Source organism: Colletotrichum lupini, chromosome 4 (genome assembly GCF_023278565.1).
Source record: "Colletotrichum lupini chromosome 4, complete sequence".
Taxonomy (NCBI): Eukaryota; Fungi; Ascomycota; class Sordariomycetes; order Glomerellales; family Glomerellaceae; genus Colletotrichum; species Colletotrichum lupini.
In genome coordinates this window covers 7,214,326-7,238,544 of record NC_064677.1, presented here as the reverse complement: position 1 = coordinate 7,238,544, position 24,219 = coordinate 7,214,326, and the positions used below count along the sequence as shown (strand labels likewise).

The following is a 24,219-nucleotide window of genomic DNA, read 5'->3' as shown; positions in this document are numbered from 1 at the left end:
CAACACGGATAGGCTTCCCGAGTCCGACTCTCCCTATGGGCGAGATCAACGACGATTAACTGGGGTGTTGTACGGTACTGGGATGCTGTACTCCAGCCGTTGAAGAAAGTCCGTCTCGTTTTTAGATGTTGGCTAACTAGACTCGAGCCTCCTTCAAGGAGTATATAGCTCAAACATGCTCACCCTCTTTCTTGGCTTTGGGAATCATCAGCAGTCACTCACTTAGACATCTGGCAACAGTCTTTTCACACACATTCGTTTCTTACTTTACCGAAAAGGTTAGCTGCCAAGATGGTCGCCATCAAAGGCATGGGAGGCGTCCTTGGCTGGTTGTTCTCAATCCAAGCGTCTCTGAGCCAAGACAAGACCAACGGGTAAGACAACTCTCCTAGCACAGCTTGGCTGCATTCTCCACGGGACATCAACTCAACTAACACGAACCCTTGTGCAGAAAATCCCCTCTTGGCACTTTGAATGCTGCCAAGCTGCCACTCTTTATGAGAAACAACCCGCTCCCCAACGGCTTTCCCTGGGGCAAGCTTTCCGCCGATGGCACCAACTACTACAAGGAGTGGCCCAATACCGGCGTCACCCGCAAGTACGACTTCACCGTCAGCCGCGGTGTGATCGCCCCTGATGGCTACGAGCGCAAGGTCCTGCTCGTGAACGGTGCCTTTCCCGGCCCTACTATTGAGGCCAACTGGGGTGACTGGATCGAGGTGACGGTCACGAACAACATCACCGATGGCCCTGAGGGAACCGCGCTCCACTGGCACGGATTCAGACAGCAGAACACCCAGTGGGAAGATGGTGTCCCGGCTATCTCCCAGTGCCCGATTGCTCCCGCCAAGACCTACACTTACAGATTCCAGGCGACTCTGTACGGAACTACTTGGTATCACTCTCACTACTCCTCTCAATACGCTGGTGGCTTGTTCGGACCCATGGTCATCTATGGCCCTGCTAAATCTCAGCCTGAGATTGATCTTGGCCCTATTATGCTCTCTGGTAAGTTGATATTGTGCAATCCTTCTTGCAATAGCTACAGTATCTTCTGCGATGGATGGCTGCTCATGGCTATTCCGGAGTCGGCCAGCCATGCGCTCTTTAACCGAGGCCGCTGACGGAGGTGTGGGTACCCGGGGCTGGTTCCTGAGTCCAATCTCAACCCCGGTTTCGAGGTGGAGCTATCCGGACAGCCGAATGCAACGCCTGCAATGATCACCACTTCAGAAGAATGAAGGCGCTAACGTCTCCCAGATTGGTACCACAAGCAATACTTCGATCTCATTGAGGAGATCTTGCAGGTTAATGGCAGTGGCTTGGTCTTCTCGGACAACAACCTGATCAACGGCAAGGGTAACTTCAACTGCTCCACCGTTGCGACTGGAGATAACACCAAGTGCACCAACAATGCCGGTATCTCCAAGTTCAAGTTCCAGACCGGCAAGACCCACCGCCTCCGTCTCATCAACTCCGGTGCCGAGGGAACCCAGCGCTTCTCCATCGACGGACACACCCTCACCGTCATCGCCAACGACTTTGTTGAGGTCGAGCCCTATGACACAAAGGTTGTCACCCTCGGTATTGGCCAGAGAACCGACGTCCTCGTCAAGGCCAACGCCGACAACAGCAACCCCAGGGGTGCCTACTGGATGCGTAGCAACATCACCAGCTGCAGTCTTAGCACCCAGCCCCTCGCCCTTGCTGCCGTCTACTACGATCTGGCCGACCAGTCCAAGGCGCCCACCAGCAGTGCCTGGAACGTTCCTGACCCCGGCACCTGCGTCAACGATGACCTCGCTCTCACCAAGCCCGTCATGAAGCTCACGCCGGCCAACGTCCCCGTCACCAGGACCATGGAAATCAAGGTCTTCCGCAATGACTCTGGTATTGTTCAATGGTCGCTTGGCGGCGTTGACTTCCGCGGCAACTTCAACGACCCCACGCTTCTTCAGGTCAACAAGGGTGATTTGACCTTTGAAAATGACTGGAACGTCCAGAACTTTGCCAATAACGGCAGCGTTCGCATTGTCGTCAGCAACAACAGCCCTGCAGCGTAAGACCACACCTCTCACTTCTTCTTTTTTGTACAACCGACTAACTTGCGCAGTCATCCCATGCATCTCCACGGTTTCAACATGTACATCCTCCACGAGGGTGACGGCCTGACATGGGACGGAACTTTCACCAACCCCGAGAACCCTCAGCGTCGTGACGTTCAGCAGGTTCGTGCCGGCGGCCACATGGTCATGCAATTCGACTCCAACGAGAACCCTGGTGTCTGGCCCTTCCACTGCCACATTGCCTGGCACGCATCCGCCGGTCTCTTCTCTCAGTTGCTGGTTCAGCCCGAGAAGGTCAAGCAGCTCCGCATTCCTTCCGCCGTCGCAGATGTCTGCAAGGATTGGTCTGCCTGGACCCAGAGGAACATCCCTGAGGTCATTGACAGCGGTCAGTAGATCTGAGTCTATTTTATTTCTTTGTCTATAGTATCCACGGTGCACTGGTAGCATTTACATTTCTTGGTTGTGTATTATTCGGTTATTGGGAGGTTTATAGATTTCACATCTAGGCACTTTGTCTGTACATTACCCGGCTAGAAGGATTCAAATGAAACCTACAACATATGCGGATCGCATCGATGTGTTTGATTCTCATTAGCGTGCGCCGAAGCCGACATTGCTCCAGATGCCGAAGTGTCTATAACTCCAAATGTTCTATCAATCGTCTAGCGTTGTTCAAAAGAGCGAGACAGCTAGGCTGTCGATCATCTGATCCACAGAACGACTGATAGCAAGGTGGGCAGTCAGGTGCAGGCGGCGTGTGATGCCATCGCCGTTGACGCTGCTCCATAAGGTCAAAGAACCCCGTAAGATACTTATTATCTTTCTGTCCCTCAGCTCCAAAGATTTCTGACCTCACGATGTTTCGCATTATTTTGCCCCATTCTGATGGTGATATCTCTACCGAGAACAGGCTTGGCGCACTTGTAGACGACGATTCTCCATAGGCCGATGAGCCCGGTAATGCGCCGTGGATTCCAAGGCGCTTCTTCTCTCCGGCCTCCGTCGCTCTAGTCTCTTCTGTCGAGATCGATGCAAGCATTCTCTTGTACGACTCTATAAGACAAAGACATAGAACGCCAAGTAGGGCGGCGTTCTGGATGATGGAGAAGTACCGGCGCGGGCATCTTTGACAATTTAGAACTTGTAAAGCCGGCTCGAAGGTATTCCGGAGTAGGGCGAAGTCCTCTGGTGCGACAAGATGTTCTTTTACCCGAAGGTGCTCGAGCAACAGGTACAGTACTGAAAGACAGGCGCAATTATCCGTCGTTTGCTGATTGTCTGAGGCAAGGGGAGGGAAAGCTGCAAGACCTTCAGATACGAGATCTTGACTGGGCCTGGACTCATCAAACAAATCGTCAGCGAACGTATAGTTGTAGTAGGTTGTGGTTGATACGATGCTAAAATCATACCCTTGATTGTTTTCCAAGTCAATGAGATCTGGGTGGATTACAAAAGTCTCCGGGTTGAGAGGGGAGCTGATTCGCGGGCTTGTTGACCCGAGAAGAGCGTCAATTTCTCGTGTATTGCTGCTGCCAGAGTCCGATGCAGCATCTGTATGAACGGGAGAGAGCAACCTGGTCGAAGCATTCCGCCGAGGTAGTATCCGTTCCCGACGGATTGGTTGGGACGATTGAGGACGGACACGACGTGATGTTGGCCTACCCATGGGCTTGTGGGGAGAGTAATAGCATTCCCGGTCGGAGGTCCTGCATTTGGAGCAGATCGGACGTTCTCCTGTGCATTTGATCTTCTTTACTCCTGGGGATACACCTGACGTTAGTAATTTAATGTCATTTCCCAAGGACAAAGGTCCACTACGCACGGCAAGCCTCGCATGATGCTCGAAGACTCGATCCTCCAACGGGCAAATTTGGAGCCATTGTTCACCAATAAAGATGCGCTATAAACTCGGATATGTATGTTTCCGGTCAAGAGATATACGGACAATGAGCTGAGGAAAGTTGAGCAATGACGACTGATATGAAAGGAACAGGAAGTCAACAGATTAAACAAAGCCGCGGAGGGTTTCCGAGTAATTTGTCCTATCGGAGACTTTAGTCCACAATGATTGGCTCATAATATCCGATCGATCCACCTCCACGGAGGGCGTCGCGTTCCCCGCTCCCGAAGTAGCATCCGGGCCCAAGGACGATCATAGATCATCGGGCAAGCCGGGTGTAAGTAGCATTGTGTATTTAACTTGAACAAACTCTAACGTATTGCCCTATTCATGGACCCTTTTCGAGCAAAAAGATGATGTGTTTTCATACATGAAGTTAGGCTAACTTTGCAGGTTCATTCTAATGATCAATTGCAGTGGTGAGATGGTTATCGGTATCTTTTACAGTCCGCCCGGCTCTTACATGAAGAAGCCATGTTGTTACAAATCATTCCAGCCTGCTACTCAATACCCAGACTTAGGTACTTAGAATCCAGAATGCCATCCTCCAATTCCCACCCTGGCAGTGATTACGCACTCAGCTCAGGCATTCGCAAGATTTCCGATGCCCCCTCACGGAACAGCAGCATTGCGTACAAGCTGTGGAACTGCAATAGGATTCCGGATAGGTGGTGATTTCGAGTCGGGTTGCAAGCCGTTGATTCATAGACGACTTTGACTCTTGCTGGATTTTCAGAACTTCTGACAATGCTGAACCGATGAGCACCTGCAAATTGACTGATGTCTTTCCCGAATACAAAGTCAACGCTACTTTCTGTTTCCGGCTCCGCTTGTGACTCTTCGGAATCGATGAGCTTGACGTGGCTGACTTGAAACGTGCCAAAGACTACGGAATGCACTGGTGGGAGTGTCTCGCATGAAAATTCTTCAGTTTTCCATATCTGGTTTGACGCCGAAATCGGATTGAGTCCTATAATCCTGTCAGGAACTTGGTCACTCCTGACGAGTGGTCACGAGATTGGCGACTCACCAGCGTAGGACACCAAAGTCGGCCGTGCCGTCTGCAGCAGAAGCCTCTCAATTGCCAAAACCTTGCCCGCAAAAAACCCATGGATGAAAGTCGCCAATAATACTTCGTCGCTTAAGTCTCTTGCGTTCTTGGGTAGGTCTAAATCTAGAGCTAGCCTGTCTGCTGATGAGGCATGTCCTCTGGGATTTACTAGAGTCTTGAGAGTATGCGATTGTTTGAAGTTTTCTGAAAGGCCACTACCAGAGACCACCCGTCGCGTGTAAACCGCTCGAATACTTGTGTAGACCTCCCAACCGTGTTTTACGACTAAGGCGCATGGGATCGCTGCTGCTAGGGCGAGGGCGTGACGCCCACCGATGTGTCGTAGACCAAGGGCCATCTGAGGCACTCGAAGGCAACGTTATAATGATGATGTAAAATGTCAGAGTTGAACAGCTGTTTTTGGTCAAGTCTTGGGTATACAATATTGATGTTACCTCGAGTCTGGACGTGCAATTAAGTATGGCAGATATTCAGAAGCTGACATGTCAGACGAAAACAGCCCGCGATCGGTTCCCGCCGGCTTTACCCGCGCTCAGCTCTCAGCCCTTGCTACTAACGGCATCCAGCTTAACTGCGCTTTTTGGCGAGCAAAAGTCCGAATTTTTTGACCCTTAAGTATGAATATGAACAGACCATCTCGTTTAAAAATGATCACATGTTTTGGCATTCATCAGTAAGATGACCCAACTTGTCTCATGCAGCCTTTCTGGTCTTGGGATTGTCTTGTAGGGCCAAGATTGAGTTGATGTTAGTGCTTCCCCCCACCTAGTTCCGCGCTGAAGACGGAAACCACAATACAGACTGGTGATCAGCATGGACTCTCGAGACCGAGAGTGCCAGGCTTTTCATTGCCTAATGGGAATCGACGTAGTATCATACTTTAGGCGAGCGTGAATGAGATGTGAAACTTCATTTGCCTGTTTCAATGGCCCGGCACCGGTAGACCTTCTGAAATGAATGAAATACCTCCAGCCACTCTTTCTTACTCCGCATTGGCCAACACGGGGGATTTTGGGGCAGTTCCAGCTGGGACCTTAGCTGTCAACATAGCGGCTAAGGTCTCACCCGCCAGCGGCAGCTTACACATGGACACTGTTGAAGCTTCTCAACGCGGGGCTCATGTTTGAACAGCACTTACCTTGTGTGACGTCTACAAAATTAGCAGCGATTGTAGGCACCTTGTTTCTATAAGTAAATTGTATTCATCGTCTTCTCGGCTTTTTCACAGAGCATCACATCTCGTCATAAGCAAATCACACTTCATTTCCTTCAGTCAGTCGAAATGGCATCGGCAGACGACAAAACCATCCACCTAGTAGGCATCGGCGTCGGCCACTCAATCGCGCCCCCAATGCACAACGCCATCGCGAAATCCCTCTCTCTCCCCTGGACCTTCCACGCCACCGAATGTAACACGATCGAAGACCTCGTCCTCCTGGCACGTAAAGACTCAACGGCAGGCCTCGTCGTCACGATGCCCTATAAAAATACAGTCATGCCCCGGCTCGATGCCCTAGACCCCCTCGCCACCACCATTGGCGCCTGCAACAACGTCTACCGCGACCCGTCGAACCCGGCGAGGCTGAGGGGGACGAACACGGATTGGCTGGGTGTAAAGGGGTGTCTTCTCGAAAAGGGCGAAGGGCGGGGTCCGGTAGAGGGAAAGCCTGCGTTGATTGTGGGTGCTGGCGGCGCGAGTCGTGCCGCGGTGTATGCTCTGCATACATTCTTCAAGGCCTCTGTGATCTATGTTCTGAACAGAGATGATGGAGAAGTCTCCGATCTTCAGCGCGATGCTCAACGTCTGTCTCCCGCTCCCAAGATTGTTCATGTCAAAGAAGGGGAGTCGAAGACGCTGGAGACACCGTACTACGTGGTCGGAACGGTCCCCGATTTTGAACCTACATCGGCGTCTGAGATGGTGGTAAGAGCATCTCTAGAGAACTTCCTTTCACGGCCGGAGAAGGGAGTCTTGTTGGATATGTGCTTCAAGCCGCGGCGGACGAGGATGATCAAACTAGCGGAGAGCCTTGGGTGGCCCTCGGTAGAGGGGACGCATGTTATTGGGTACCAGATCGAGGAGCAGTGGAAGCTTTGGGCTGGGGAGGAGAGAGTGAAGGAACTTGACAAGGACGCAGCGTGGAAGGTTCTATTGGAGGCGGCTGACAATAGTCCGGGGATCAACTCCTGAGCAAGTTGACGTTTATGTCTTGAACAACTGAGATTCTGGCTGAAATATGAATACCAGTCAAGAGTGACATGCTTGTGGAATATACTGCTAATTACACGTAGCTTCAATTCAGGTTGAATCGCTTTACAAGCTTCTTCCAGGCTTCAATGCCTCTTCGCGCATGCTCCTCAGGCACCTCCTTATGCTCTCCCGCCATTGTTCGTGAGAATAGTTCCATCGACACCCACCCCTTATACCCGAGTTCCTCAATGAGTGTCCGAGCAACCTCCTCAACCGGCAAGTAAGCCCCGCGATCCGTCTCATACATGTACGTTCTCGCATTTCTCGACCACATCATCCGCGACGGATTGCCGTCCACGTGGAAAGGATGGCCTTTTACGAGAGGTTGTTCCATCCGCTCGGCGTCAACAACCTGGATGTAAAACACCTTTTCCAAATCGACGCTCTGCGCCAACCTCTCCATCGATGCCTTCAAGTCTGCATCTGCATTTGGGGTCTTCCCGGACGGAGATGCCGGATCACCCCAGACGCGGCCGGCGATGTTGAAGGTGTCGAGGCAGAGGCCGAAGTTTGGGCGGTCGACGCGCGTGGCAACCTCCCAGGACTTCTCCCATGTGTCGACATGCGTGCTCCAGCATAAACTCTCGTACGCAAACCGGATGGGCGGGTCTTGCTTGAGACCCAGATCTGCGAGTTCGACTAAATCGGCAACGATGACATCCATGTCACCAGTTAGCTGGTCGGCGGGGAGGAAGTTGGCGGGTATCTGGATCGTGTTGGTCCCCAGGGTCTTGGCCAACTTGAACCACAGCTTAATCTTCTCGATGAGTCGGGCATGTTGATCTCTATCCAAAAGACCTTCGTAGAAAAGGAATGGCTGTAGACCGATGATTGTGATCTTCAGCTCTTCGAGTACCTTACAGATATGCTCTGCGGCGGAAAGGAGGTGCTCCGGGGTAGGCTGATCGATGTCATGGAGCTTTTTGGCAACATATTCGAGGTCCTCGTAGAATATCTCGATGCCTTCGAAACCATACTTTGCTGCCTCAGTGGCCTTCTTGTCAAAATCGTGGATCCAGGCGCGGCCGAGAGACGCAGAGAGTATGGCGGGTCGGAAAGCAGTCATGGTTGGACGTGGCGACGGTGACGGCTGTGCTTTGAGACGAGAGATTGGGTATCGTCGTGGCGAACAAGCCCCGTAGCAAGACCATATGTGTTCGAAACTGTTGGTTCGATGCTAAATGATCAATCATCCGTCAATGCCATTGACCCCGCACTTCACCCAAAGTTAGTAAGCTGTGCAAGACCCGGGTGATGTCAAAAATGGCAGTTCAAGAAGGCGGCTAAGCGTAGTTCCGGTCTATGCCATTGGCGTCTACTGCATATTCCGCAAGTCCGAAGAATTAGATGAGTTTGGTAAAGACCCAACTTCACCCGGGCTCTTGGTCAAAGAATGACTGGATATCCGTCGCCATGTCGCCTACAACTCCGAGATGCTGCATGAACTCTGGTGGATTTGCCGACCTATTTCCACTTGTTAGATACCCCATCAAATACGATATGCAAAATGTTCGCGTATTTACCAATCAGCTGAGTCGAGATCAGCGAGGCTCATGAAGAGTTCACCGCCAATGTTCTCCGTCGCAGTGTCCATAAGTTCACTGAAGCTCACTTGCGCTTCTGGTTGAAACTGCCGCAGGTCCGATTGATGAGCAGATGTGGATTCTGCTATGGCTTCCATTACCGCTGGCTCGCTTTCGGCGATTTCACTGCGAGAAGTTGTAGGAGGGCTGTGTCTCCGGGAGATTCTCTTTTGGGCATCAGCAAGGGCCGTCTTTAAGGATTGCAAATCCCCAAGAGATCCTCCGAGCCCCTGTGTGCTATTCATTCGGTATTCATAAGCGGCTTCGAGGCTATTGAGAAAGGCTATCGATGTCGGAGGCATGCGAAATGTCTTGGTTGTGTCGAGAAGTTGAAGAAGAGATTGCTCTTGAACAAGCATTTCCGGGGATCCCTTGCTGGGCACTCCATATGGTGTACCCTCAAGGCGTTGCCCTTGTGTCGTAAGAGTCTCGGAAATACTGGCACAAGCGAGACGAAGATTCGTATCCTGTGGCGTGTTTGCGACATCATGCTGATTTCCATAGTCCGGCAGACGACGCTTCCTCCATTCTTCAAAGTCCCTGATGATATGATAATAACGGCCAATATTGTCTCTTCTCATCTCGAGTCTCACAATATCATTTAGAATGGAAACAAGAAGAAAGAAGGAATTGAACGTGCTCAATGTCAGTCCTGGAGTGTGGCTCGGCGGCTGCGCCTGGTCATCCAAATCTTTTGAATGCCATGGCTCCCATTCTTCCATGGACTCTGTGACAAGCAAGCCAAAGCGCTGTGCGTCCGAGGAGTCGAGATATGGCCGTGACTTTGCCAAGCTTGCGATGAGCGTGTCAAGGACAAAGACGCACATAAGTGTTCGCCGTGTGCCCTCGTCTTTCTGCAAGGGCCCATCGCTAATGACAGTGAGAAACGACATGGTAGCTGAGTATGTGGCTTGGCCGATTGCGAGCCACGCGGCTCCAATGTCTTGCTCTTCCAGTCGAATAAGTGCCACAATGAGTATGGCTCGTATGTGACCGATCTCATACTTTCCATTGTCTTTGGCTAGAATATCTGTCGCTGACTCGAGGAAGGCCTTTGAAAGCTCCAAAGATCCCGACTGGCGCAGGGAATAGGCCATGACTGTCCAGAGAAAGCAGGGATCCCCGCTATGTATTATAGCATTTGATGTGTTGGCATCCTCATCGTTATTGGCTTTGAGGTAGACCAATCGCATAAGATCGTGCTTCTGCACCACGGGTAGCCATGAATGTGTGTTGGCGAAGTACACGTCCAGTAGCTGTGCCCAATTTGGAGGGATCTGTGGCGGGGAGGAGTGGCGTTGTGGTGTTGGGACCTGTGGCATGACCGAGGCATTTTGAGGGAAAGTCGGCTGATGCGAATAGAGTGAGAGAGTCGAATCGATATCCTGTTTCGATAGAGTGATTGTTCCAGTCGGTGAGTAGTCGGGTTGGCTGGCGTTGGTATATGCGGGAGTTACCATGTCTGGTCCGTTGTCAACGTTAGGGATCTGGTCTGCCGAGAACTTGGCTGCGAGTTTGGTGGCCTCCCTGATGCCTGACTCGAACTTCTTGAAGGCTTCGCCATCTTCGAGGCTTTCTGCAGGTTCATCGACAGAGAGAAGTCTCTCCACTGTCTTCGAAGTGGTGCTTGTCCTCCAAGACTCCGCCAGTGTATCAGTGACATCCGTTTTGGAGGAAATCAGCAGACTCAAATCTTGTAACCCGAACTTCGGTCGTCGTTCTTCACCATCGAGTATCGCAGCCAGCCAGTCATCAGCGTCGTCGATAGTGATGACTATCATGCCAAGAAGTAGCTCAAGAGCTCTTACGTATCCAGTGCGCAGCCCACGTTTCTTCGCAGGCCCGTAGCTACAGCTACGTCCGATGCTCAGGCAGGAATTGCATGAGGGGCGGATCCCATCGCATCGGTCTTTACGCCTTCGGCATTCGTTGCAGGCTCGGGTAACGCGTAATCTGACTTTTCCTCGTGCTGTTTTCCCTTCGTCGGATTCTTCTGTAGCGTCGGCCTTGTTCCTTTTCGTTCGTCGCGAGGTCGTTGGTGATAGGCCATCATCGTCTTTGCCCCTAGATTGTCGCTTGGGTGGAAAGGAGGCCATCTTGCCAGCCTACTCGGTGTGACTGATAACAGGCCCGCAGGAACATTGAATAATTGATTCGATGGAGACAGCCATAGAAACCACTTTGATCAATTAGGTAGATTCCTCGCAGCGTTTCACAGTATTCAAAATACAGAGTAACTAGAGGCACATGGACAGAATGCGTGGTCAAAGCCCCACTAGCTGCATGTACTTACTAGGGAAATGCGTCAATGGAGGTATGTAATACAGCGATAGCTGCCATGCTGCCCTGCAACCAAACTTCTCTAACTGTGTGCTTAAGACAAATGCGAAACGACTGATGTTCTTCTTATAATCTGCTAATGAATACACTCAAAAATAAGTTATGAATGATACGAGTCTCATTGCAGTGTCTTGGGCAGAGAGGTACTCGGCCATGTTTGAAGTGTTCTACAATGTTTCTCTCGACCACTATAGGCAATATTCTGAAATGCAGCATACGTGAGTGTCCGATCTCGGGCGGCTAAGATCTTTGCCGCCTAGATTGCCCACTTCAGCAACCAAATTGATGTCACTGGTCGCTGCAATTTTCATAATTATGAGTGGTCGCGGGGTTCAAACTAAGGATATGAGCATAAGGATAGAACAAAAGATCTAATTACATGCCTGCCAATCCGGGAAGAGCAGTGACAGACAGCGCTTCCATATGCCAAAGGCCGCAATTGGAACCTGTAAAATTGCAGAGAAAGCCAGAATTTGTAATTATGGCGAGTCCAAAGTTATTCGAGCTGTAATGAGATATAACCAATGAAAGTATTTGAACCTGTCGTGATCGCGGATCGCAAGTTTGGTCTAATTTCCTTTGCTTTCAGCGTTCCAGGAGTCGTTCCTCCACGCAGCTGAATACGCCCGTTCCCCCTCAGTGGAGAGCTTGATGCTGTCCATATAGGATCGGAAGGATTTATTCATTGCCATCACTTCTTTGAAGTGTTCGGCCTCCACAATGATCTCCTGCGTCTGGTCGTAGTCCGAGGCATCTTTAGCCTCATACTCGGCAAGCGCGATGGCTGTTTGAAAGGCGTTGCGAATCTCACGACCGTTCCAATCCGTGTACTCAAGCACCTCGGGTGTCTTCAAAAATTTCTTAGCACCATTGCTGATGCGAATTGCCCCCTTTCGCTCGCGGTTGAGCTTCGCAAGAAGACTATCCCAAATCTTTTCACGACGTGCACCATCCAGCGGATCGAAACCAATAACAGCGTGGACACGAGACATGAAGGCGTCATCAATGTGGCCGACTCTGTTGGTTGTGAGAAACAGAAGACCTCCAAAGTACTCTATCTTTCGTAAGAAGGCTATTGTATGAGGGCAGTCAGTAGAAGTCTCACACACGCATTGCGCCGATGATACATAAACGTACCCGATACGATTGCGTTGCGCTCAATGTCCTTCTTCTCGCGCCGCTCGAGGAAGACGTCACACTCGTCTATGAGAAGAATGGCGCGCCATTTGTCGGCCATCTTGAACCACCTAGTCAGTTCCTCTTCTACGGACGCATCTTGGGTGCGTAAATCAGATATCGTGAGGCTGATCAATGGCTGCCTCTTCCGCATAGCAATCGATTCTAATCTTGTCAGAAGTGCAACATCGCCATCTACGAGGACTCACACATACCGACTGTGTAAGTTTTTCCCACGCCAGGAGGCCCTGTAAAGGCTATTAGCATTGATACTGAGCTCATACTATGAGTAGTGAGTGTACATGTACTTACCGTGAAGAAGGATGACGACTCCTTCACCCTTGTTCTTGATGTAGTCTGCTGACCAGGGCTTCGCAGTCAATTGGCGTTCGGCTAGAGCCTTGATAATTTTCAGCTTCTCTCCACTAACGATCGCTTCAGGTACTTCCTCCTGTACCAGGTCTTGTATGCTTCCCACATGTGCCGAGACTATTCACTGTTAGCAAATTGGTTCCAGGCGACTTGAGCGAGGCAGTGTTCAGTACCCCAGGTCTTCGCTGGAAGAGTGAAGCCAGGTACAACTGGGCAAGTGATAAATTTGTGAGCCGCTGTCACTGGATCTCTCGAGTCTTTCGTGGGATCAAGCCATAGGGGCTGCAGTACACCCGAAGGACCGTTAGTTGGCCTTGCCTGGTCAGGTGCAGGTTCCGAGACCAAATCGAAACTCCACTCGTCTTCATCAAAAGTTGGGTAATTTTGATCACCATAGGCATTGAGAATGATCTTCCCCTTGTACTGATTTGGTGTTAAACTTTAGTCCGTTTAGAATGAGTATTTGCATACCTTTTTCCTCTTCTTGCTCATCAGCTCGCCATCGTAATGGGCATATTGATACCCCCTCCAGAGCATGTCACAGATCTGATCACCACGACTCTCGAATTCCTTCTTCCGCTCGCCCTTGGAGTACTTCTCTGGAAAAACATCCAGATGTTCGACCTTTTTCTCGCCTTCAAACTTAGAGATGTCGATGGTATTGGTCACAGTGACCAGTGTTCCGTAAGACCAATGCATCGCGAGGAACCAAATCTTCACCTTCCATCGTTCTGGGAGATTGTCTTCTGCGTCCGGGGCGCATTTTTTGGCGTCTTCGACGATACAACCTATCCACTGGTGGTCCCACTTGCAATAGCTTTGCGTACCAGGTCGTAGTAGATACCAGAGGTCATCCCAAGTAGTTGTTGGCGAGTCCTGTCCCAGCCGTCTCTGCATGGGTTCGAGCTTGCTCTTGACGATTGGATTCAAATATTCAAGCAACACGCCCAAGTGTTCAAGTTTAGTCTGTTGACCATCCGTGACCAATTCCGGGGAATCCTCCCGAGAAGCATAGATCTGGCCCAATTTCTCCCAGTTATGCAGCAGAACTCCGCAAGGTTCGTGGATTGTGATGGTCTCTCCAGTCAGATTTTGCCCAGGATAATAGTCGACGGCGTCGCGGATCAGCTCGGACAAGTACGGGGAATGAACGATGATGCGTGAACTTCCAATCCCCCTTATGGCCTTGTCGCTCATTGTTTCTTTCTTGATTATACCGTTTTCGTGATTCCTTTCGATGGGTTGCTTTATGTCACCCTTGAGCCCAACATTCATGTTGGTGACGACCTCAATTACAGGCTTAGCTTTCTCATCGTGTGGAGGAACTTGGGATGGAAATGGCTCATCCTGGGAGTAGTCAAAGTTCTGACCGTTGTGATTGTAACAGGACGCCGTGTAACGTATTTTCGATGGCTTCCGAGGAGGCTCGGTCTCCTCAATCGTGTCTTGGGGAGAGATGTCATTGATGCCTGTCGCCTCAGTCTCAGAGATATTTGGCTTTTCTGACGCTGAGCCATTCACTGGGAGTTCGTGAGCAGGCATGGCTGTTTCGATGTCTGTGATAGTCGCTATTGCCGACATTATTGCAAGTTCAGGATCTTGTAGGGGATGACGCCCTCAGAGGTGCGTACACCTAATTAGTTGCTACTCTTCAAAGAAATCGAGCGCCGAATCAGTTACTTTACTCAGACAACGTGCTTTATAACCTTATGATCCCCGGAACGGATGCATGCTGTGCCCCTGCGACATCGCCTGTCTCCGTCCCTAATCCATACCCACGGAGGATGGGTTTCGAGACGCCGAGCGCACCTCTTTGCCCTGCCAGCAGCCCACTAACCCAAAGTGAAAGCAATTGTAGACACCGATGAGATTTGACAGAATGTGGCAGATAATCTCATTGGCTTAGTCCAGGACTTCCACACTGTCAGGCGCGGGGGTAACAGCAGATATACTCTTTTAGGATATTGCCAAAAGACCCAAGTGCCAGCCTGCCTCGATGAAGCCGACAATCTCTGTTGCTTATTGGCTCATAGCACTCATGGTTGCCAATATATCGGTATGAGCGGCAAATATCAAGCAGGCTCGCTACGCTAGGTAGGCTTACTGCAGAGCGAGTATTAGCACGGTGAGACGGGGTTCTCCATCTCTGCGAATAACAGGCGCCTGACCCTTGCCAGTTTTGATGTAGCAGAGGGGTTGTATAACGCCGTCGAGGGAGTCGAGGCTGGTCTTTTCCTTGCACACTTGGTACAGATTGATACCTTCAAAACGAACGTCCGGCTTCGAGGCCTATGGGTCCCTCTGTCTCAGCTACCGTTGACATAGAAACCATTGGTGGGGTTTTACGCTGATGCTCATCAATCTTTACGAGCCACGCTTACATGGTACTCTGCGGCATTTCGGGCTACCACCCCGATTTTGGAAGCCATACGCCAGAACATTCTGAGAGCATCTTACTCGGTGGCATTGAACTGAGTGAGGCCTCAGCCTGACCTATTTTTAGCAATTCGATGGCAAACATCAGCAGCAGCTGCCTAGATAAGTTGCTTGCACGAATTCATGGCTGGCCTTTCCTTCTTTGTTGGTAGGTAACACACTCTCTTTCTTCTTTATGACCCTCCAACATTTCTGAGAATGCCGCAGGCTCAAATGATTTACTTGGATCTCGAGCGGAAGTAAATCCCGCTGCCATGATATCTCAGAGCGCCAAAGCGGCTGAGCCCGCTTTGCGAATGGTGCGTCGTTACACTGACCAGATGCAGCGAGAGAGCACTGGTGGCAACTTACCGCAAGTACATGCAATCAAAACATTCAGTGCCCTCATTCCTGACATATCAATTTTGACAATCTAGACAAGCTCTAGCTACGAAAGTAGACTTAGAGAGACGAGATGAAGCCATTGGTAGAACCATTTCTGAGGTTTCGGCCCTAGAATCGTTAGAAATTTACCAAGGTACGAGCTTAGGGTAAGGTTCACCAAGAGCTCCTTGCTACTTGCATTTACTTTGTGCTGATAATTCCACGGACAGAGACGTCGAGCTACATGACACCGTTCTCTTAGCAGGCATATCCCGGGATCTAGAGACACAGTGGCCCAAGGTCGTCAAATCTCTACCGAAAGGCGAGAGGGATAGCATTCCCTCTAAACCCGATATTCGAACGTTTGGAAGACTTTTCAATCAAGCGCGAGACAAGCTCAATGCCAAATCGAGCACAAGATCTGGCAAGATCAAGTCTTGGTTTGTCGGAGTGGCGGAAACTATCAATAGCCACAAATACTTGCTCAAACTTCTACCTGAAGGAGACAAATACACCTCAGTCTTGGTTGGCTCTTTCACACTGCTGATCCAGGTATGATTGTCTCTTTCAAGCACCCACTCACCCGTGCATGTCCACGTTGGAGCAATCGAAGATTGCTAATGAACCATAGGTTGCGGTGACGTACAGTGACACTGCAGAAAACGTATCCGAATGCCTAGAACGCCTTTCAAGCCAAGTGTCGCTTCTCAGAAACGCCCTCGGGGCAAATCCCCGTCGCCAGTATATCAGGTGGCAAGTCAGCAAGTTCTATTGCCACTTGTTCCAATTTCTCGTATTTATCTTGACCGAGTGGCTTTCATCCTCCTCAAAACGCTTCTTTAACAGTTTTGGAGACGGTCTTTTAAGCGCCTGCGATACAGCAGTCAAAAAGATGACCGCCTGCAAAGACGATATCATGCACAGCATTATTCTCATTCAGCAGAGTACTATTAATGACATGAATGCAAAGCTTGACCGACTCGGAAGTCTTTTCCAGGCCAGTTTGGTTGGCGCCGCTGTCGATCGATCCAGACTGTGCGACGCTCCGAGGATTTCTTCGCTAACTGAAGTGGCGTCATTCAAGACTTTACCACAAAGTCAGAATACTACCGCAAAATCTGGGAGCAAAGAAGATAGCACGTCTGAAGGTTCTAACAAGCGATGTCATTCCAGTAGTGGCAAGGAAATAGCTGAGCCGGAGCTGCTTGAAGATGAACTCAGCGACGAGAGGAATCTCTGGACATTGGAAAAAGTTCAGGAGTCCCTGAAGCACTTGGAGACATTCCATCAGGTTGCTCATATTGCATCTCTGACGTCCCCATTGAAGCAAGTGTTCGTGAGTGCAGAGAAGCGGGCTTATCTCGTGAAGCTAGTCTCTTCGAGGCAATCGGTAGCTCTCTGGATTGAAGTGCCTGGTGAGTAATCTCCCTTTCTTACAGCATAAAAGATCATCTGGCTAATTCTCATTAACGTTGAGACGACGACGAACCGCCTTCGCACGCGACTTTGCTAGCAGCCCAAATGGTTCACGATCTCAGTCAGCTGAATATTCCCAGCCTCTGTCACTTCATCCATCGACCTAAAAGCGCATCTTTGGACCGCGAACGGGCGCTCTTAGAGATGGTGTACTCCCTGGTCTACCAGATATCCCGGGCTCTTCCTGAGCATGCGCATTTCGAGGCAGGTGTTGTCGAAAAAGTCAAATCGATTTCTCCGATCCCGCAGACCCGTTCCGAGGTGACCCGCAGCTTAGCTCCAGCGATCAACCTACTCGAATCCTTGTTGGAATATCTTCCCCCGCTGTTGTTCTGCGTGGTAGACGGGTTTCAGCTTCTCGTGAGACAGTCGAACTCTCCAGAAATGAAAGCAGCTACCAAGCATTTCATCGCTTGTATCTGCGAGGCAGCAACGCGCCAGCTCATAGATCAGCCGTCGATTTTCAAATCGCTTTGGACCACGGATGGGCCCTGCAGGGACTTACAGCAAGCGAGAAGGAGTCGAGTTCTGGCACATTTGGGATACGAGGACGATGAGGAATTCGAGTCACTGGCTCTTCGTGGTAGAGAGATGTCGCCACTGACAGAGGGGTAACCTTTCATTCTGGCCAAATCTATGTCCAATGTTTGGGAAGTGGTTTAACAGATTTATTTGATCGAATTTATTTATGCCTTGGGCTTGATATTCTTAACGGCATGATCAATGGCGTACCCATATCCATGAATTCCCAACCCCATGATAACCGCAACCGCCTTGTCGCTCAAATAGCTGTGATGTCTGAAGCTCTCTCTCGCGTGCGTGTTGCTAATGTGCAGCTCGATGAAGGGGATATCGACGCCTAGCAGCGCGTCGCGGATGGCGACGCTCGTGTGTGTGTAGGCGGCGGGGTTGATGATGATGACGTCGACGTTGCCCCGCGCCGCGTGTATGCGCTCGACAATGGCGCCCTCAGTGTTGGATTGGAAGGATTGCAGGTCTGCGCCGAGAGACTTGGCGTGTTCTTTTGATTGCATCTCGAGCTGGGAGAGTGTGGTCGAGCCGTAGATGTGCGGTTCCCGGGTACCGAGGAGGTTCAGGTTGGGGCCGTTGATGAGGAGGATTGACTTTGCCATTGCGATTGCTGTTCTGGACTGTTCGTGGTATTTCAAGAGGTTTGTTCGTCTTGTAGGACAGGTGGAACAAGCTTCGTAGGACGAATCGCGAAGGTAATTGATGATGTACAAGTGAGATATCAAACTTGCAAAGGGAATTAGATGCAGGATCTAAAGATTTCAAGTAGGGAGCTAGAAAATAAAAACTGGTTAAACACTTTCCCCAGATTCCCCTCAAATCATCTCCGCGTGGACCGAGTCAAGCCCAAATCGCTCCGTGAATCGGTGCGGGGAAACAAGATGCGGGACCCCCGCGCCCCCGCGATCCCAACGCGGCAAAGTTTTCATCCGTTCGGCCTCTCACCAACGCACCGAGATGGAAGAGCCGGATAATGTGCCGAATAGCGAAGTGCTCCCTAATAGGATGGCCTCGTGATTGGCTTAGTCACTTACATGATGTCTTTTCCGGCATATGAGGTCTGCATCGCGGTAGATGCTCATTATTGAACTCCAGGTTTGCAAGGAAACGGTGATCACTAGGCAAATCACTCCTTGAAAACATGCCTGATTTACACAGTCTTCCTGCAGGGTCCCGTCCCATCAACGCCATCCGCAACAATGGGCCAGATCACTTGGTTCTAGAAAGATTGAAGTTGAGAGAATTGGCAGAAGGATGGCCGTCTTACAGGTAAAACATCGCCCAATTTGTGGTCAAACGAGCATCACTTTGGCAGGTTGTAACTGACCAGCATTGATCTCCAGGGACGCCTGCGAATGGGAAAACTTCGAGTCCATCTTCCACCCAGGGGCCTACGTCTACACAACCTGGTCAGGCCGCGTCCCTTTCACAGAATTCATCGCGGCTTCCAAAGCAGGGATGGACAAAGGCGCCTTTATCATGCACCGCTGCCACGGCTGCAGCACAGATATCAACGCCGAGGGCACCAGGGCCGTGACCAAGCTCAAGGCGACGATTACACAGCGCTTCGAGATTGACAGCGTCGAGTTTGACGTAGAAGCTGACTGCCGCTTCTGTTTCTACTTTGAAAAAGTGGGAGATCGGTGGGGCGCGCGTCTGGTACGGCATTGGTATGAGAAGGATAAGGTGATTCCCTGCAACCCGGCCAAGTTCCCCGAGATTGATGAGGGAAAGTTGGCTGCGTTTCCTCCTGGGTACAAGTATCTCGCGTATTTCCAGGAGCTCACGATGGGAGTCAAAGTTCTTTTGAATATGCCTGGGCATCGGCGTCATGTTGGGACGGTGAACTTGGACAAGCACGACTTACTTTACTGGCAGGCCAAGGAGTGGCTTGAAGGAAATACCATAGACGTGTAGAGGACTGGCAAATATGATATAATGATGATCAAAGAAATGCCTTCCCAAAATCCTTTTCATGATCTTCAGATTCTATGTCGCAGACTAAGGTAGGTGGTGAAGTATTCTGCGCAAAACATAGTGCTACACACACGCTGCTGTCGGATGGTTGTCTGCACCTTCATGGAACTTGATCTCCTTCCACCTCAACAATAAAGTAGAGGCTGAATTGAGGGTAGAATATCCGAGTTTCCACCCGAGTTTACTTAAGTCTTAAGCTCTGTCTACGGCATAACATTCTATCATCTCTCATTGATCTTAGCCTGCATGGCAGCCTTCATCGCCTCGACTGGTGCTTCTTTCCCAGTCCACAACTCGAATTGGGCATAAGCCTGTTCCTCCAGTACATCAACACCCTTAAACATCGTCCAGCCCGGATGCCGTGATGCCGTCTTCATCATACCAGTAACCTGCGGTCTATACGCCATCTCAACCAAAACTCCCTTCTCAGCGCCAAACAGCCCTGCAGGTATCTTGTCCTCGCCAAAGTCATCCGCAGGAACGCAGGCGACAATGACTCTCAAAGGAAGTCTATCCAAGCCATCTCGCTCCCTTTCGGTAGATACGGCATCTTCCAAGGTCTCAAAGACCTGGCAATCAAGGGCTGGGAACTGTTCCACCATCTCGGCCGCCTTCGATATCGTCCTGTTCACAACGAGAAGCTGCGTAATCCCCAACTCCTGGATCGCATAGCAAGCCGCGCGAGCTGCCCCACCAGCACCCAGAACCAGCGCAGTCGAGGAACGGAGATCCGATATCCCGCTGCGCTCGATACACCTCCTTATCCCATGCCAGTCCGTATTATCGCCCACAAGTCGCCTATACCGCTTCTCCGGGTCCTCCTCGACGATGACGGTATTCACGGCCCCAATCTTCTGGGCGCAGGGAGTGACTGCATCCAAGAGCTTGCCAATCTGTAGTTTGTGCGGAAAGGTGACTGATGCGCCCCCGAAGTCATTGGCTTTGATGATGGATTCTACCGAGGCGTCGACGCTCTCTGTCTGGTGGATACCGTAATGATGTGGGAGGGCAAGTTCTCGGAATCCTGTGTTATGAAGGGTTGGAGAAAGGGTGTGGGAGATGTTATGACCGAAGATGAAGAAGTTCCTCTTCAGGATAGAGGGGTTTGCTTCCATGGACCCCATTATCTCTCAGGCTTTGGCGTCGTTGACAGCTTGGCTTTGCTAGCTCGTGATCTGAGCTAGAGGTGTGGAAAAGTTTGAGTGCGAAAGGCTTCGTGGGCGGTTTAGGTTCGATATGCCTGCAGCTGGCACAGAAATATCCAAGCTATACTCAGTAAACCTACACTGCGATGTTAAAATGACACTGCGATTATGGCGCCGTGATATTGATCGTTCATCGGCATCATCGGTCAGAAGCTTGGCGTGTGTCTTGTCAGGACGGTAAAGGTCTTTCCCGCTACCATCAGGCTAGCCACCACATGCGCTTTTTGTGGGCAACGTTTCCTCATGAAGGATATTTCCCACACACTCATTGACTGCACACACCATTCTACCAGTGAGTAATTCCATCGACTGCTCATAATCAAGTGTGGTGAAGAAAATATCATCATTGAAACGCTACGCTCACATGAATGCTAACCTTGCCAAGATTGCTACCCTCTTGTTGGCATCTTGCCCCCGTCTGCAAGCCTTTCCTTATACGCTCGCGAAATCAACTCACGCATCATCTCGATCGGAGGTTTGCGTGCTGTAAAGAGCTCAAATTGTCTCTTACCCTGTTCCGGCAAAACACTTAGGCCGTCGACGGCGATCCACCCCTGGTCGCTCATGCCACGGATCTGCTTCAGGAGAGGTGTTTCCAGAGGCGTATACGATAGCTGCGAATGTATGTTAGCAGTGTCACCTCATTTGATCCGTTTGCAGATATCGAACTTACCTCAATGGCTACTCCGCCTGTAGGACTAGCCAGCCATCCCGGAGGCAGACTCGTATCAGCCGACGACTCCCCGTCGATCTCACGCGTGGAGATACACGATACCACAATGGTTGGAAAGTCAGCGTCGTCTGGCCACTTATCATCTTTGGATTCTATAACACGGATCGTGGGACTGTTTGGAGGAGCGTCAACTTTCGGCGAGGCGTTGACCTCCGTCGGCGTCGATGCCCCGTCGCTCGTGAATCGGTACCCGTTGAAGTGCCTTACAACCTCTTCAGCCGTCCTCGTCGTTCGATTGTGTATAAGCACGGTGCGGACACCGAGCCTTAGAAGCCCGTATATCGCTGCACGAGCCATACCTCCCGCACCCACAACTAGCGCCGTTGTCCTCCTCTTGACGCCGTTGATGGGAGACAGGTTGTGCCGAATGCGGGTGTGTATCCCGATCCAGTCCGTGTTATCGCCATACAGAGCAACGACTGGGCCAGCTCTATTGCGATCAAGCAAAGACTCAATGTTCCGCGACCGCAGAGGCACCAGCGTGTTGACGGCGCCAATGGCCCTGGCTTCTGGGCTCGTGAAGTCGACAATGGCAAAGACCTCCTTCTTGAAGGGGGCTGTGATACTCGCGCCTCCAAAGTTCTCGTCGGAGATGAGCTTACGTAGGTGATTTAGGGTAGGCTGGTGAAAGATCTTGTACTCGTGCGGCATACCGCAGAATTTGAAGGCGGGGTTATGCATGCTTGGCGACAAACTTGTGGATGCGTTGGTGCCGTAGATGCCAAAGTACATCGGGTCTAGGAGAAAGGAAGAGTAGAGTGCCTTTTGCGCCTCGTGGATCGTCAAGAGGCAATGAGGCGAGCCGCCTGGTGCCAGTCTCCGAAGCAAGTTCATGGTGACCGGCGTGAAGGTCGGGTTCATGAAGCAGGACATGCGGCCGAGGCGGCCTGTGTTGTACGCAATAAGCGGGATCGTCACATCTCTGGGCTTGCCGGCGCCATGCTTGAAGTGCTGAATCTCGAAATTGTCCTTGGTTGACTTTGCCTCGCGACATATTCGGACGACGTCGCAGCCCAGGTCCTCGGCCAACCTCATCTTGTCCTCCAGGCCTGGGTTCCGCCAGCCGCTTGGAGAGAGGGAGTTGCAGGTGTAGTGGGCGATCATCTTTGTTGTTCCTTTACTTGCGACTAGATCTCGGATGATGTTCTCGTCGCAGCGGAGATCTACGCAGAGGTACTCTGGAGCGAGACGGAGGCCGTGGTTTAGGACGCTAAGGTAGTATGCGGAGGCGTGTTCTTGCGAGAAGCCGCTCATTATGCCAGTAGATGAGGATTCGAGTTCGAGATTGAGGATGATAGGGAGACGGGTGAATCTCCTGACGGCATAGAGCAAGCGACAGACGCGATTCGCAGTTGCATCATCAAAATCGGCCGACGTTGCCTGTAGTTCCCTCACAGGGATAACTAGTTCCGCAACATCGGCAGTTGTCGTGATATTTCGAAGCTCCGCCCCGGCGGTCTCTACCAATGACATTGGCAAGTTGAGAGAATATGTGTATGGCCGGCGCTCCAGTGGTAATGAAGCAGAGCCCTCGGTGGCACGGTACCGTTCCGAGCCCTGCCTGTCGCTTTCCATGATGCTGTCAATGAGTCCGAGAAAGTCGTACTCCACCCGCTTTAACGCAAGAGACCTCGGTGACTGGTGGCCGGGGATAGTGGCGAGCTCGCCCGAGGCCTTCCCTAGGGTATCTGAAATGTTGTAAAATTCAAAGTTGGATATCGATCGATGCGTTGGACCACTAAGTTGAAAGAGTCGTGTGATAGCCTCAGTATCCCATACCTTGAGATGCTCCTTCACGTCTTCCGCATCTCTCAGGACATAGATGATAGGATGCGTCTGTCCATATTCCGCAAGCCACGCCTGCCCCGTCTCTTCCACAGCTCCTGGCCCACACGCGATGATAGACTTTGTCGGATTCTCGAATAGCATGGCATGCAGAAGCTTCAGCTCTTCCCTTCGATATTCAGCAGTACCGTGCTGTGTCTTGTAACTGGCTCGTGAGAGGCCCGTCATCTGGAAGAATTGCTGGTCCGCGTCGAGTAAGCGGAACCCTAAAGCGCTGGCCGCGATCACGGCGAGAGTTGAGCGGCCTGTGCCTCGGATTCCGACGAGCACGATGGAGGCGTCGGGGGCGTAGCTACGTCGGCCGGGAGTGAAGCCGTGCCATGATGCGTGTGGCGGTGACTGTTGGCCAAAGGGCTTAGTTGAGTTGACGGCTGGGCCGACCAGCGGTAGAGTCGGCATCGTATTAGAAGCCAGCTTCTCCTTGGAAACAAAGCTTTTTGGCTGTTGAGTGTGGTCCTCAACTCAGATGAGGTTGATAGCACCTCAAATTTGGAGATCCTGGGGAAGACGGCGCTGGCATGGACCACGGTTGGGATGGGATTCTGGATGTATCCACATCCCTCTGGCTTCGCCTACTTATTCCAACAGCTCGAATAGACATTCACCAAGTAAAGATGTGTGGGGCAATAGCTGGTCTCTTAGCTACTCGCAATTTCGGCATAGAATGCGACCAGAATTGAAGGGGACCGAAGGAGTGGTTTACCCCGGAGTCGGGGCCCCGGAGATTTCTTCACGAGGCGGGGGTCCACAACGTGGCGGCCGGGAAAGGGCTTACCCGGTCGTCACGGGTCCCTGCGCGTCAACACTATGAGCACGCCGCTTACTACTTCTTGTGTGCTGTACCCTCAACTCTCACAAGTCCCACGTCTGCAGCTGCGGCAATCATTCCC

General features: G+C 51.2%; 10 protein-coding genes across 10 annotated transcripts; 4 read left to right on the top strand and 6 right to left on the bottom strand.

Moving 5' to 3' along the window:
* Nucleotides 1-291: 291 nt before the first annotated feature.
* On the top strand, nucleotides 292-2,462 carry CLUP02_09233 (multicopper oxidase; the record flags this gene model as incomplete). Its single annotated transcript, XM_049288212.1, has 4 exons — nucleotides 292-374; nucleotides 452-1,008; nucleotides 1,261-2,059; nucleotides 2,114-2,462. 4 exons carry the CDS (start codon nucleotides 292-294, stop codon nucleotides 2,460-2,462), a joined length of 1,788 nt encoding a protein of 595 aa, XP_049145356.1.
* A 198-nt stretch (nucleotides 2,463-2,660) lies between these two features.
* CLUP02_09232 (uncharacterized protein) lies at nucleotides 2,661-3,949 on the bottom strand (the record flags this gene model as incomplete). The annotated part of the gene is made up of 4 exons (XM_049288211.1): nucleotides 2,661-2,720; nucleotides 2,784-2,847; nucleotides 2,921-3,827; nucleotides 3,892-3,949. The coding sequence occupies 4 exons, from the start codon at nucleotides 3,947-3,949 to the stop codon at nucleotides 2,661-2,663; spliced, it is 1,089 nt and encodes a 362-aa protein (XP_049145355.1).
* A 589-nt stretch (nucleotides 3,950-4,538) lies between these two features.
* CLUP02_09231 (uncharacterized protein) lies at nucleotides 4,539-5,378 on the bottom strand (the record flags this gene model as incomplete). The annotated part of the gene is made up of 2 exons (XM_049288210.1): nucleotides 4,539-4,939; nucleotides 5,000-5,378. The coding sequence occupies 2 exons, from the start codon at nucleotides 5,376-5,378 to the stop codon at nucleotides 4,539-4,541; spliced, it is 780 nt and encodes a 259-aa protein (XP_049145354.1).
* Nucleotides 5,379-6,323: 945 nt separating this feature from the next.
* CLUP02_09230 (shikimate dehydrogenase) lies at nucleotides 6,324-7,232 on the top strand (the record flags this gene model as incomplete). The annotated part of the gene is made up of 1 exon (XM_049288209.1): nucleotides 6,324-7,232. One exon carries the CDS (start codon nucleotides 6,324-6,326, stop codon nucleotides 7,230-7,232), a length of 909 nt encoding a protein of 302 aa, XP_049145353.1.
* Nucleotides 7,233-7,335: 103 nt separating this feature from the next.
* On the bottom strand, nucleotides 7,336-14,344 carry CLUP02_09229 (uncharacterized protein; the record flags this gene model as incomplete). Its single annotated transcript, XM_049288208.1, has 14 exons — nucleotides 7,336-8,455; nucleotides 8,667-8,756; nucleotides 8,816-10,939; nucleotides 10,995-11,112; nucleotides 11,169-11,241; nucleotides 11,329-11,382; nucleotides 11,434-11,506; nucleotides 11,595-11,792; nucleotides 11,828-12,287; nucleotides 12,353-12,556; nucleotides 12,607-12,639; nucleotides 12,704-12,880; nucleotides 12,937-13,186; nucleotides 13,235-14,344. The coding sequence occupies 14 exons, from the start codon at nucleotides 14,342-14,344 to the stop codon at nucleotides 7,336-7,338; spliced, it is 6,084 nt and encodes a 2,027-aa protein (XP_049145352.1).
* A 2,110-nt stretch (nucleotides 14,345-16,454) lies between these two features.
* CLUP02_09228 (uncharacterized protein) lies at nucleotides 16,455-17,653 on the top strand (the record flags this gene model as incomplete). The annotated part of the gene is made up of 3 exons (XM_049288207.1): nucleotides 16,455-16,597; nucleotides 16,739-16,977; nucleotides 17,040-17,653. The coding sequence occupies 3 exons, from the start codon at nucleotides 16,455-16,457 to the stop codon at nucleotides 17,651-17,653; spliced, it is 996 nt and encodes a 331-aa protein (XP_049145351.1).
* Nucleotides 17,654-17,724: 71 nt separating this feature from the next.
* On the bottom strand, nucleotides 17,725-18,171 carry CLUP02_09227 (dehydroquinase class II; the record flags this gene model as incomplete). Its single annotated transcript, XM_049288206.1, has 1 exon — nucleotides 17,725-18,171. One exon carries the CDS (start codon nucleotides 18,169-18,171, stop codon nucleotides 17,725-17,727), a length of 447 nt encoding a protein of 148 aa, XP_049145350.1.
* Nucleotides 18,172-18,710: 539 nt separating this feature from the next.
* On the top strand, nucleotides 18,711-19,486 carry CLUP02_09226 (catabolic 3-dehydroquinase; the record flags this gene model as incomplete). The annotated part of the gene is made up of 2 exons (XM_049288205.1): nucleotides 18,711-18,838; nucleotides 18,913-19,486. 2 exons carry the CDS (start codon nucleotides 18,711-18,713, stop codon nucleotides 19,484-19,486), a joined length of 702 nt encoding a protein of 233 aa, XP_049145349.1.
* Nucleotides 19,487-19,767: 281 nt separating this feature from the next.
* On the bottom strand, nucleotides 19,768-20,670 carry CLUP02_09225 (shikimate-5-dehydrogenase; the record flags this gene model as incomplete). The annotated part of the gene is made up of 1 exon (XM_049288204.1): nucleotides 19,768-20,670. The coding sequence occupies one exon, from the start codon at nucleotides 20,668-20,670 to the stop codon at nucleotides 19,768-19,770; it is 903 nt and encodes a 300-aa protein (XP_049145348.1).
* A 470-nt stretch (nucleotides 20,671-21,140) lies between these two features.
* On the bottom strand, nucleotides 21,141-23,728 carry CLUP02_09224 (uncharacterized protein; the record flags this gene model as incomplete). The annotated part of the gene is made up of 2 exons (XM_049288203.1): nucleotides 21,141-21,365; nucleotides 21,425-23,728. 2 exons carry the CDS (start codon nucleotides 23,726-23,728, stop codon nucleotides 21,141-21,143), a joined length of 2,529 nt encoding a protein of 842 aa, XP_049145347.1.
* Nucleotides 23,729-24,219: the final 491 nt, after the last annotated feature.